Source organism: Hyaena hyaena, unplaced genomic scaffold, assembly GCF_003009895.1.
Source record: "Hyaena hyaena isolate Hyena2069 unplaced genomic scaffold, ASM300989v1 scaffold_1027, whole genome shotgun sequence".
Lineage (NCBI taxonomy): Eukaryota > Metazoa > Chordata > Mammalia > Carnivora > Hyaenidae > Hyaena > Hyaena hyaena.
In genome coordinates this window covers 337,661-350,086 of record NW_024081658.1, presented here as the reverse complement: position 1 = coordinate 350,086, position 12,426 = coordinate 337,661, and the positions used below count along the sequence as shown (strand labels likewise).

Sequence of the window (12,426 nt, the reverse complement as noted above, 5' to 3'; positions counted from 1 at the left end):
TCCCAATCCAAACTAATATTTGGCCTTAATAACTTTTGATTAGGTTAAATGCAGCACTAGCTATAACAATACTAAGAAAGATAATTATTACTAAATGTAATAGCTAACTCTTATAAATATGGCATATTATACACCAGCCACTGTTCTAAACACTTTAACTCTTAATCTTCTCAGCAACCCTTTGAGATAAATACTATTATCATTCTCACTTTACAGATGGGGAAAATGAGGCAAAGAGGGTTTGTTACCTGCCAATGATTTTATACTATAAGTAGCAGAACCAGGAATTAAATCCAAGCTTTCTGGCACCTAGGCATGCTCCTTTTTCTTTTTTTAAAGACTTTATTTTTAAGTTATCTCTGTATGTAATGTGGGGCTTGAACTTACAACCCTGAGATTAAAAATTGCATGCCGTACTGACTGGAGCCAGCCAGGTGCCCCTCCTGGTTATGCTCTTATGTGCTGTGGTATACTGTCTAAACTGTTCCTCAAACTGCCTCTTTGTAGTCAAACACTCACTATTTTCCTTCCATTGATTTTAGGTAGTTCTCAAATCCCACATAGTTGTCTAAGTTCATTGTCAAACCCTCCCAATATTTCCTTTCTCCTTGTTCATTATCTGTATTTAAATGAGTCTGATCTCTGAGGCTACTTAAAATTCAGTGATTCTCATGTAGAATATTAGAATTTTAATCATGTTTTATTGGTTCTAGAACCTAGAAGTGTGTCTAATACAAAGTAATTTCTTGATAACTACTTTGTGAATTATGTCTACTAATATTTAGAAAAATAACTTGTGAATTTAATTATGTCTGCTAATATTTAGAAAATCTCAAGCAATGTTCTTTCTTATATAGGAGAGAAGCAGAGGGGAGCTTCTCAGTCTCAGAATAAAGATAATTGATGTAGTTAACCAACCAACCTAAGCTAGTTTATTTACCTAAGGTACTATACCCATTTTGTATTCTTATGAATTAAAACAGAGGTGTTTCTGAAAGTAGATGTCACTGGAAACATCTCTGTTTAACTTCTAAGCCCTCCCAAATTAATTCCCAGACTTCCAGTATTAATTAAACTCAGAGTTTCTTCTCCATTCTAAAGAAAGACAGCCATTCCAGAAGCAAACTCTCTAGGACCTTATACAGTCTTTCATTCATCAGGCCATCTTGTTTGTCAATGTCATCTAATTATAAAATACAGATAAGATCATGTTTATTTCTGGAATGATGGTTTCCACTCTGAGAAGCTCACAGGTATGAGTCATTCCTTTAAGGGCTATAAACAAATTAAAAATTGGTGAAGAGGGGCACGGGGTGGCTTAGTTGGTTAGACATCTAGTTTCAGCTCAGGTCATGATCTCACAGTTTGTGGATTCGAGCCCCATGTCGGGCTCTGTGCTAACAGCTCAGAGTCTAGAGCCGGCTTCGGATTCTGTATCTCCCTTTCTCTGCCCCTCCTCCCTCTCAAAAATAAATAAACATTTAAAAAAAGATGTTTTTAATTGGTGAAGAAATCATGGTCAGATAGTCCCTACTGCACCTTCCCCAGAATTAGTCTTACGGCATCATGTTAACATGGACATACCTTTCCCTTCTGGTGTAATGTAATTGAGATACAATTTGGGATTACAGCTGAGAAGTGTCCAGGATTGGGAAATATTAGGTCATGTAGAGCCAGTATTTACCTGAGGGAAGGGTTAGAGATAGACCTTTCATAAGTACTGTTTCAGGCTTACATTGGAGATACCTACATAGACAAAAAACAAAAACAAACAAAAAACTTAAAAAAAATAAGCAAATTTAACCATTTTGTTTAAGAACATCAAGATTTCACAAAAGGACTGCCTTTTATAAGTAAGCTATTTGAGATTTTATTTTTAAAAAATAAGCATTAAAGTTTGTTTTAAAGATAAAAAAATTTTTTGGACATCTCTAGAAATTTTTAGTCTGTTAATAATTTAAAAGATTGAAATATAAAACTCTTAAAACTATTTGAAAGTACAAGATGACAAAGTAAGCCTAAGTCTTACGAATTGAATTCTGATTAAATCTTTGCAAAATTAAAAAAAAAATGTGTTTTCTAAAGATATCTTTATATAGATATTTCAGTAAATTATTCTTATGCAGACTCCTTCATTTGGAAATCAACAGTCTTTTATTGGCATATGACTTTTTTGACAGTATGATCTTTGTATTCTTTTTAATTATTTACTTCAGAAAATTACAGCGATGATTTTGAAGAAGCTGCAGAGGATATTGATGCACCTTTGATGACTAAAGAAGAGACTAATTCCAAAGAAAATGCCAAATCTGAAAAAACACATGTACCCAAACAGGTGATACATCAATTATATATTTGACAGTTTTGGAATTTCTTTCGTCACCTTAGCTGACTGTCACTATATGGAGAGCTCGAAATACAGAGTTTTTCATTATCTTGATCATTGTTGTAAAGCTATAGGTCTCTTAACTCTCAGACATTTTCTTAATTCAGGACCTCAATTTAATGTAAATCTTAATGAAACATGGCAATTGATTTTCTAAAGGATCTCTTTTGGCAAGTAATTTCCTTAAACTTTAGAAATTGAAATTTTAATTGAAATCTCAAATCTAATTTTAAAATAGGTATATTAAGCTATACTTCCTTTGGTAAATCTTGTCCTTGTGAAGTACAATAAATATCCCTCCGCAGTATTTATGCTAACAGTGACATTACTGACAAGATATGAAACTTACTTGACAAGATCATGAATTAATTCACTATTCCATTCATATTCAGTGTTGCTGTACTTGAGATCTCTTGTTTCTTAGTTCTTACCAAGACTGGCTAAGATTTACTACATACTGCCTGCCATATAGAACTCTTTGAAGCTACCTATGTTAGCTAGTAGGATAATTACTATTTGGTATGTTAGTCTTGATCTGTATAGTCAGGTGTCTTTGTGGACTGCACATTAGGATTAGATGTTTTAAACATGTATGAAACCGTAGACTTATCTAAACAGAAGGAAGAAATACTTTCCAGGTATTAATAGATACTCTCCTTTTAAGTATACCTGGTGCTTTGTCACTGATTGTCTCTGTATCATTCAATTTAGTGGGGAAAATAAGAAGACCTTTAGAAATACGTGAAGATTAATGTGATCTGCTAGCTTTCCTTAGACGCTTACTGGAACTTATATTTGGTAATTTAAATATTTTATGATATAGATCAGTAGAAGACAGTAGTTTGATACATTAAGAAAATATAGGGGCATGTGGGTGGCTCATTCAGGTGAGCATCCAACTCTTGGTTTCAGCTCAGGTCATGATCTCACGGTTGTGTGATCGAGCCCCATGTCAGGCTCCACACTGAGTGTGAAGCAGGCTTGAGATTCCCTCTCTCTCTGTCTGCCACTCTCTTCTGCTCATGCATGCACTCTGTCTCTCTAAAGAAGAAAAGAGAGAGAAAGAAAGAAAGAAAGAAAGAAAAGAAAATATAGGCCTGTGTAAAAATGTGTCAGTGTAGAGGGAAGTAAAGCTCTGTTATTATGGAACAATTCTACATGTTGCCTATCCAAGTGGAGAACATAGGTGACACTAATTATAGAGCTTACTCTAAGGGAACTTATAATTTTGATAAATTCAACCGTCTTGTCATTTGGTGGCTTGCCTCTCTGAAAATTTTTTCTCTCAAAATGTAGCTGAAACAGACTACAAATTATAGTTAATCATTAATTTTGAAAAGAAAAGAAAAATGATGATGTTATAATAGCAAGAATCTTCTATAAACTATCCATGTTATCTTGGAGTTCAAAAAACAATTTATAAGCAAGGTGGATGAGCAGATGACTTCAAGATTCTTTAAACAAGGCTTATAAAGGCCTAAATTAATTGATAATTGCTACGGTTCTGAAGAGACTTCTAGAAGTTCTCTCACAGCTATGTTCTCTAGTCTTGTACAATTATTAGTGAATGGGAGTAATGAAAAAAATCTAGAAAGTACATTTCTTGACTTTTTCATAATGGAGTAAAACACTGGTTTTCAGATTTTGCTACTATTTGCATTGTCATTTTATATAATTTTGATTTCAAATCATATGATTTTCTTTTAATTTAGGAAGAAGAGAAAACTGGCATGCTGGCTAATGGTAAATATTACATATTCACATATTTTAGATGACAAAAATTGGTCTGTTCAGAAATGTATCCAAATGATTCTGAACAAATTACTATCTCTCTTTGTTTTTATATATCTTTAATGAATTAAAGTCCACAGATTTTCTCAGTGGTAAGTCCCTTAAACTTGTTTTGAATCCTTCCTGTTATATGTAAGAATATATTATTTTTCTAAAGACTAGGAGCAGATGTCATTATGGGTAAATTCTACCAAATATTCAAAGACAAATTCATACCATTTCTTCTTAGAATTGTCCAAAAAAAAAAAAAAAAAAATAGAAGAGGGAAATCTCCCAAACTCCTTCTGAGGCCAGTATTACCCTGATACCAAAACCAGACAAAGATTCCTCAAAAAAGAAAACCACAGAAAAGCTATCCCACTTACAATACCATGAAAAAGAATAAAATATTTAGGAATAAATTAATCAAGAAGATGAAAGAGATGTACACGTAAAACTATAAAACATTGATGAAAGAAATTAAAGAACACACACATAAGTGAAAAGATAATCTGTGTTCATTGATTAGAAGAATTAATGTTAAAATGTCTGTAGTACCTAAAGTGATTTACAGATCCAATGCAATCCATATCAAATTCAAATGGCATTTTTCACAGAAATAGGAAAAACAGTCCTAAAATTTACAGGGAACCACAAAAGACCCCAAATAGCCAAAGCAATCTTGAGAAAAAAGAACAAAGCTGGAGGCATCCCACTCCTGATTTCAAATATACTACAAAGCTACAAAAATCAAAATAGTGGCATAAGGAAAACACATAGATCAAATCAAAATAGTATGGTATTGGCATTTTAGAAAGACTCATAGAGCAATGGAGCGTCCAGAAATAAATCCATTCATATATGGCTAATTAGTTATTGATAGGGGCATAAAGAATACACAGTGAGAAAAGAAATATTTCTTCAGTAAATAGTGTTTGGAAGGCTGGAAAGCCACATGCAAAAGATGAAGCTGGACCCTGTCTTACTCCATACACAAAACTGAACTCAGACGGATTAAACACTTGAACATAAGACTTAAAACTATAAAACCCATAGAGGAAAACTTACAGCGTAAGCTCTTTGATACTGGTCTTAGCAAGAATTTTTTAGATTTCATACCAAAAGCAGAACTAAATGAGTGGGATTGTATCAAACTAAAAAACTGCACAACAAGGGAAACCATAAACAGTATGAAAAACCATTCTATGGAATGGGAGAAAGTATTTGCAAATTACATATCCAACGCAGGGTTAATATTCAAAATGTACGAGGAACTTGTACAACTTAATAGCCCAAAAATGGTCAACGGGCATGTAAAAAGATGCTTAACTTCACCAATCATCAGGGAAATGCCATTAAAAACCACAGTGAGGAGCACCTGGAGTGTCTCAGTCAGTTAAGTGTCCGACTCTGGTTCAAGTCATGATCTCAAGGTTCATGAGTTAGAACCCTGCATCAGGCTCTGTGCTGACATCTTAGAGCCTGGAGCCTGCTTGGGATTCTGTCTCCCTCTCTCTCTGTCCTCTCCTGCTCATGCTTTGTCTTTGTCAAAAATAAACAAACATTAAAAAAAAATTAAAAAAAAAACAGATATTACATCATACCTGTCAGGATGACAGTTACCAACATGATTAGAAATAAACGCTGACTAGGATGTGGAGAAAGGGAACTCTTATTTACTGTTGGTGGGAATGTAAACTGGTATAACCGCTATGGGAAACAGTGTGAAGTATAATTGTGACTGTTACATAATTAAAGTTTGCTAACAGAGTAGAACTTAAGTGTTCTCACCAAAAAAAAAAAAAAAAAAGTGATGCATGCATTTATTAACTCAATTGTAAGAGTCCCTTCACAATGTATACATAAATCATCACATTTTCCACATTAAATATATTATAGTTTTATTTGTTAATTAAACCTCAGTAAAGCCAAAGAGGGGGAAAGGATGGTTAATTAACAATAGAAAGTGTAATTTACAGACTCTCAACCAGTGGTTATGTTGATATATGTTTAACAGCTATGTTCTGGAAGAAAATAAAAAAGCCTCTTTTGTATAGCTTGCTTATGTTTATGTTGTAAACACATCATAGGTGATTTTAGACATCAATGTGATGAACCAGTCAGATACAACTAGTATATGAGTTGTTAATTCAGCTGATACAGTTAATATGAATTACCTCAAAGTACGTAATAGAAAAATATAGTAATTAATAAGGGAAGAATAACAAACTATATAGGCCAATGTCCCTGATGAAAAATGATGTAAAAATTTTCAATAAAATACTAGCAAACCGAATTCAGCAGAAGGATCTATCATACACCATGATCAAGTGGGATTTATTCCTGGGACGCAAGAATGATTCAACATGTGCAGATCAGTCAGTATCTTAAAACACATTAACAAAATGAAGGAGAATACCTGATACTTGTTAGCTCTACCCATGTCATTGCAAACGACAAGAGAGTATTATGCTAAGTGAAATAAGTCTGTCAGAGAAAGACAAATACCATATGATTTCACTCCTATGTGGAATTTAAGAAACACATGAGCAAAGAGAGGGAAAAAAGGGGGGAGGGAAGCAAACCAAGAAACAAGCCCTTAACTATAGAGAACAAACTGATGGCTATCAGGGGATGTGGGTTGGTGGATGGTTAAATAGGTGATAGGGATTAAGGAGTGCCCTTGTTATGATGAGTTGTTTGGAAGTGTTGAATCACTATATTGTACACCTGCAACTAATATTATGCTGTATGTTAACTAACTGGAATTTAAATAAAAACTAAAAACAAACAAAAGAATTGCCACAAAATAACCCACTCCTGATCATCTCACACCAAAAAAATCCATTTGACAGAGTTCAGTATCCATTAATGATTAACACTCTTAACAAAATAGAACTTAATGCAATAGAGGCCGTATATGAAAACTCCACAGCTAACGTTTTAATTAAAGATGAAAAACTGAAGGCTTTCTCTTTAAGGTTCTATATAGGGCAAAGATGCCTCCTCTTCACATTTCTGTTCAGTGTTGTACTTGGAAGTTCTAGTCTCAACAGACAAGAAAAAGAAATAAGAGGTATCCACATCAGGAAGGAAGAAGTAAAATTGTCTTTATTTGCAGATAGCATGATCACATACATAGGAGATCCTAAAGGCTTCATAAAAGAAAACTGGCAGAATTAATAAATGAATTCAGTAGTTTTCAGATTAAAAAATCAACATTAAAAAACTAAATGTTGCTTTTATAAACAAGCAACAATCAGAATAAAAAGCTTTGGAATAAATTTAAGGAAAGAAATGAAAGACCTTCACAGTAAAAATTAGAAAACGTGGATGAAGAAGACATAGATAAGTGGAAGGACATCCTGTGCTCATGGATTGGAAGAATTAATACTGTTAAAACGTCCACACTACCTAAAGTGATCTGCAAGTCTACAAGGTGATCCCTATCAAAATCCCAGTAGCATTCCCTATAGAAATAGTAAGAAAGCAATTTTAAAATTCATAGGGAACCACAGAAGACTCCAAATAGCCCAAGGAAGCTTGAGAAAGAACAGTGCTTAGAGGCATCATTCTCCCTGATGACAAAATGTAGTACAAAACCATAGAAATCAGAATAGTATGGTATTGGCAGAAAAACAGACATAGAAATAAAATAGCCTAGAAATAAATATACACCTCTACAGTCAACTGATCTTCAAGAAGAGGGCCAAGAGTATATAATGAAGAAAGGATAGTCTCTTTAATACAGGCATACCTCATTTTATTGGTCTTCGCTTTATTGTGCTTCACAAATACTTTGTAGTAATTTTTTACAAATTAAAGTTTGTGGCAACCCTGCAGGGAGCAAATCAATATATTGGTGCCATATTTCCAACATCATTTACTTCATGTTTCTGTGTCAAATTTTTGTAATTCTTGGATTTTTTCACTTTTTCATTATTATAGTAATCTGTAATTAGTAATCTTTGATGTTACTTTTGTAATTGGTTTGGGCCATGATTTAGGGGAAGAATGTTCTCAACATTTAACAGGAGTTTGGAAGAAGTTGATTCCAACCCTCATGGTTGACTTGGAGGGGTTCACAATTTCAGTGGAGGAAATTAAGTGCGGATGTGGCAGAAACAGAAAGAGAATAAGAATTAGAAGTGGAGCCTGAATGTGTGACTGAATTGCTGCAACCTTATGGTCAAACTTGAAGGAATGAGGAGCTGCTTCTCATGGATGAACAAAGAAAGTAGATTCTTGAGATGGAATCTCGTCTTGCTGAAGATGCTGTGAAGTTTGTTGAAATGACAGCAGAGGATCTAGAATATTATATAAGCCTAGTTGATAAAGTGGCAGCACGGTTTGAGAAGATCAACACCAATTGTGAAAGAAGTTCTATGAGTAAACTGCTGTCAAACAGCATTGTATGCTACAGAGAAGTCATTCGTGAAAGGACTGTTGTCTTACTTTAAGGAAGTGCCACAGCCACCCCCACTTTTAGCAACCACTGCTGATCAGTCAGCAGCCATCAAGACTGAAAAACCCTCCACCAACCAAAAGATTACAACTTGCTAAAAGTTCAGGTCATGGCATTTTTTAGTAACAAACCAAAAAGCTTTAGTTTAATTTTTAAAAAGGTATGTATCAAGACTGAAAGACCCTCCACCAACCAAAAGATTACAACTTGCTAAAAGCTCAGGTGATGGCATTTTTTTAGCAACAAACTAAAAAGTTTTAATTTTTAAAAAGGTATGTAAACTATTTTAGATGTAATGCTATTGCACACTTAATAGACTTACAGTATACCTTTTATATGCACTGAGAAACCAAAAAAAAAAAAAAATCTGACTGGCTTTATTGCAGTATTTGCTTTATTGCAGTTGTCTGTAATTGAACTTGCAGTATCTCTGAGTTCTACCTGTCTATCACATTAAAAAACTAGATAGTTACATGCAGAAGAATGAAATTAGACCCTTATCTCACCCCACAGACAAAAGTCAACTCAAGATGGGTCAAGGCTTAAATATAAAACCTGAAACTTAAATAACTAGAAGACATGGGAAAAAAACCTTTTTGACATTGCACTAGAGAATATTTTTTTTAGATATGACCTGTAAAACATAACCAACAAAAGGAAAAATAGACAAATGGAATTGCATCAAACTAAAATGCTATGTAGCAAAGGAAATAATTGGTGAAAAGGCAACCTATGGAATGGGAGAAGATATTTATAAACCATATTTCTGATAAGGAGTTGATATCCAAAATATATATAAGGAGCTAATGCAACTCAGTAGCAAAAAACCAGATAACCCAGTTAAAAGTGAGCAAAGGACCTGAATAGAAATCTTCAAAAGAAGACAAACTAATGGCCAACAAACACGTGAATAGATGCTTAACTTCACTAATCATCAAGGAAGTGCAAATCAAATTAGATATCCCCTCCTACCTGTCAGATTGGCTGTTTATCAGAAAGACAAAAAAATAACTAGTTCGTGAGGATTTGGAGAGAAGGAAACTCTTGTATGCTATTGATGGAATGTAAATGGGTATGGCTACTATGGAAAACAGTATGGTGGTTCCAGAAAAAATTTAAGAGGGAACTACCTTATGATTTAGTAATCTCACTTCAGGGTATATATTTTGAAGAGCTATCTGTACTCCCATGTTCATTGTACCATCACTTACAGTAGCCAAGATGTGGATACAACCTAAGTGCCATTGACAGGGACTAACAAAATATAGTGTATATGATAATACACTGTGGAGGACATTATGCTAAGTGAAATAAGCTAGATGCATATATACTGCACTGTTCTGTGAAAGAGAGGTATATGCAAATCAAACTTCAAAGGCCAAAAGAGTCCTAAGACCAAAGGAAAAGGCCCACAAGCCCCACTTGACAAGAAATGGTTTATTAAGGAACTTAGAAGCAGAAGCCTGTTTTGTGCAGTACCAGATGAGTAGACCTCTACAACCCCTTCTCCCTTAGGACCTGCTTTTATAGCCCTAGAGGCTGGGAGGGCATGCTGAGGGATGACTCAAGGAGAGGATGTTTAAGAATAGGTGTGGGGGCGCCTGGGTGGCTTAGTCGGTTAAGTGTCCGACTTTCCCTTAGGTCATGATTTCGCGGTTCGTGGGTTCGAGCCCCGCGTCGAACTCTGTGCTGACGGCCAGCTCAGAGCCTAGAACCTGTTTCAGTCTGTGACTCCCTCTCTCTCTGACCCTCCCCTGCTCACGCTGTCTCTCTCTCTCTCCTAGAAATAAATAAAACATTTAAAAAAAAACCCAACATATTGTGTGTGTGTGTGTGTGTGTGTGTGTGTACACACATATACACAATGGAATATTACTTGGTGATGAATCAAAATGAAATTTTGCTGTTTACAACACTGGATGGAATAGAGTGTATTATGCTAAGTGAAGTAAGTTGGTCAGAGGAAGACAAATATATGATTTCCTCATATGTGGAATTTAAGAAACAAAACAATGAACATAAGAAAATGGAAGCAAAAATAAGATAAAAACAGAGAGAGAAACAAAGCTATAAATGAATAAAGAGCCTCTAAAATACAGAAAATAAACTGAAGGTTGCTGGCAGGGTGTTGAGTGGGGGAATGGGCTAACTGGGTGATGGGCATTGAGGAGGGCACTTTTTGGGATGAGTACTGGATGTTATATGTAAGTGATGAATCACTAAATTCTATTCCTGAAATCATTAAAAAATTAATAGAAATAAATAAAAACTACAAAAGCTCACTCAGAAGAAATAAATGAGGCATCTATAGGAATGGATGAGTACGAATCTCCAAAATCCTCTCCTCTGAAACAGCAATAAGAATATTGGCAAATATCAACAATTCGAGGGTCTCTGGGTGGCTCAGTCAGTTAAGCCTTTGACTCTTGATTTTGACTCAGGTGATGATTTCACCATTCGTGAGATCAAGCCCTGCGTCAGGCTTCACACAGACAGCACAGAGCCTACTTGGGGTTGTCTTCTTCTCTCTCTGCCTGCTTCCCCTGCTCATGAGTGCTTTCTGTCCCTCATTTTCAAAATAAATTAATAAACATTAAAAAAAATTGGTGTGGATCTTAGCGGTATCTCCAGGGAAGATCCAAGACACTGTGCCCTGATGGTGTACATAAAGATGTGGTTAAGGAAAAGGAAACAATGCTGGATGGCAGCTGCTGTGCTCAAGAAGGTTTCAGGTCACAGAACAGTTGTTATGGCATGTGTGTCAGGTAAGTCTGTTCACACAAGCATGATCTCATTTATATGTGGAATCTAAAAATGTCACACTTGTAGCTTTGAGAGTAGAATGATGGTTGCCAGGAGATAGGGGAGGAGGATATGGGGAGATGTTAGTTAAGGAGTATAAAGTTTTAGTTATACCAGATAAATAAATTTTGGAGGTCTAACGTACAGCAGTATGTTATACTTAAAGAATACTTGAAATTTGATAAGAGGGGAAATCTGAAGTGTTCTCATCATGTGCACACACAAAAGGTAACTATTAAGGTAATGGATATATTAGCTTGATTGTGGTATTTCATGGTGTATATTATGTCATTAAATATATACACGTACACACATTAAATGTATACAATTTTTTTAAGTTTATTTATTTTGAGAGCGAGCCTGCACAAGTGAGAGGGAGAGAGAATCCCTGTCACATCGGATCCCACCACAGGGCCTGGAAGTCAGGCCATGAGATCATAACCTAAGCTGAAGTCCCAGCTGCTTAACCAACTGAAGCCACCCAGGTGCTCCAAATATATGCAATTTTTAATTGTCAACTATACCTCAATAAAATTGGGGGGAAGGAAGAATACCTTTTTAAAATTTTTTGCAGGCCTTTTGCATTCCATAGAAAAGGTACATTAGATTTGTATGTAAGTATAGTTAATGTGTGTTAATGTGATACTCTTTACATGTAAATATCTTTGTACTTATACAGCTTGCATATGATTAAAATAACAAATTGAAGGAACTGTACAATTCCTCTAATTTTTTTTTTTTATATCGTTCTAGTGGTACTGCTTGATTCCTTAGACTCTGTTGCAGAGGTCAGCCTTGATGAACAGGATAGAGCAACTAAGCCAAAGTCCCTGCCGGAAATGACTGATAATGAAATGACAGGAACAGGTAAAAGCAAAAAACTGACTGTTCTCTAAAAATGTAGGAGTGTATGATGAATTGACTTTATTTCTAGAGAAGTAAGTATAATATATAACAATATATGTAATAACTATATCAACAATAAAATTTTAAATCCCACATT

At 34.8% G+C, this 12,426-nt stretch overlaps 1 protein-coding gene across 4 annotated transcripts in view; it reads left to right on the top strand.

Annotated features, from left to right (window-relative positions):
• Positions 1-12,426, top strand: part of CEP162 (centrosomal protein 162) — a 114,110-nt gene that overhangs the window by 33,762 nt on the left and 67,922 nt on the right. For all 4 annotated transcript variants that reach the window (XM_039221827.1, XM_039221828.1, XM_039221826.1 and 1 more), the window contains exons 7-9: positions 2,217-2,335; positions 4,099-4,129; positions 12,177-12,290. In XM_039221827.1, coding sequence (XP_039077758.1) covers positions 2,217-2,335; positions 4,099-4,129; positions 12,177-12,290 — 264 coding nt within the window. The remainder of the gene's footprint in view (positions 1-2,216; positions 2,336-4,098; positions 4,130-12,176; positions 12,291-12,426) is intronic.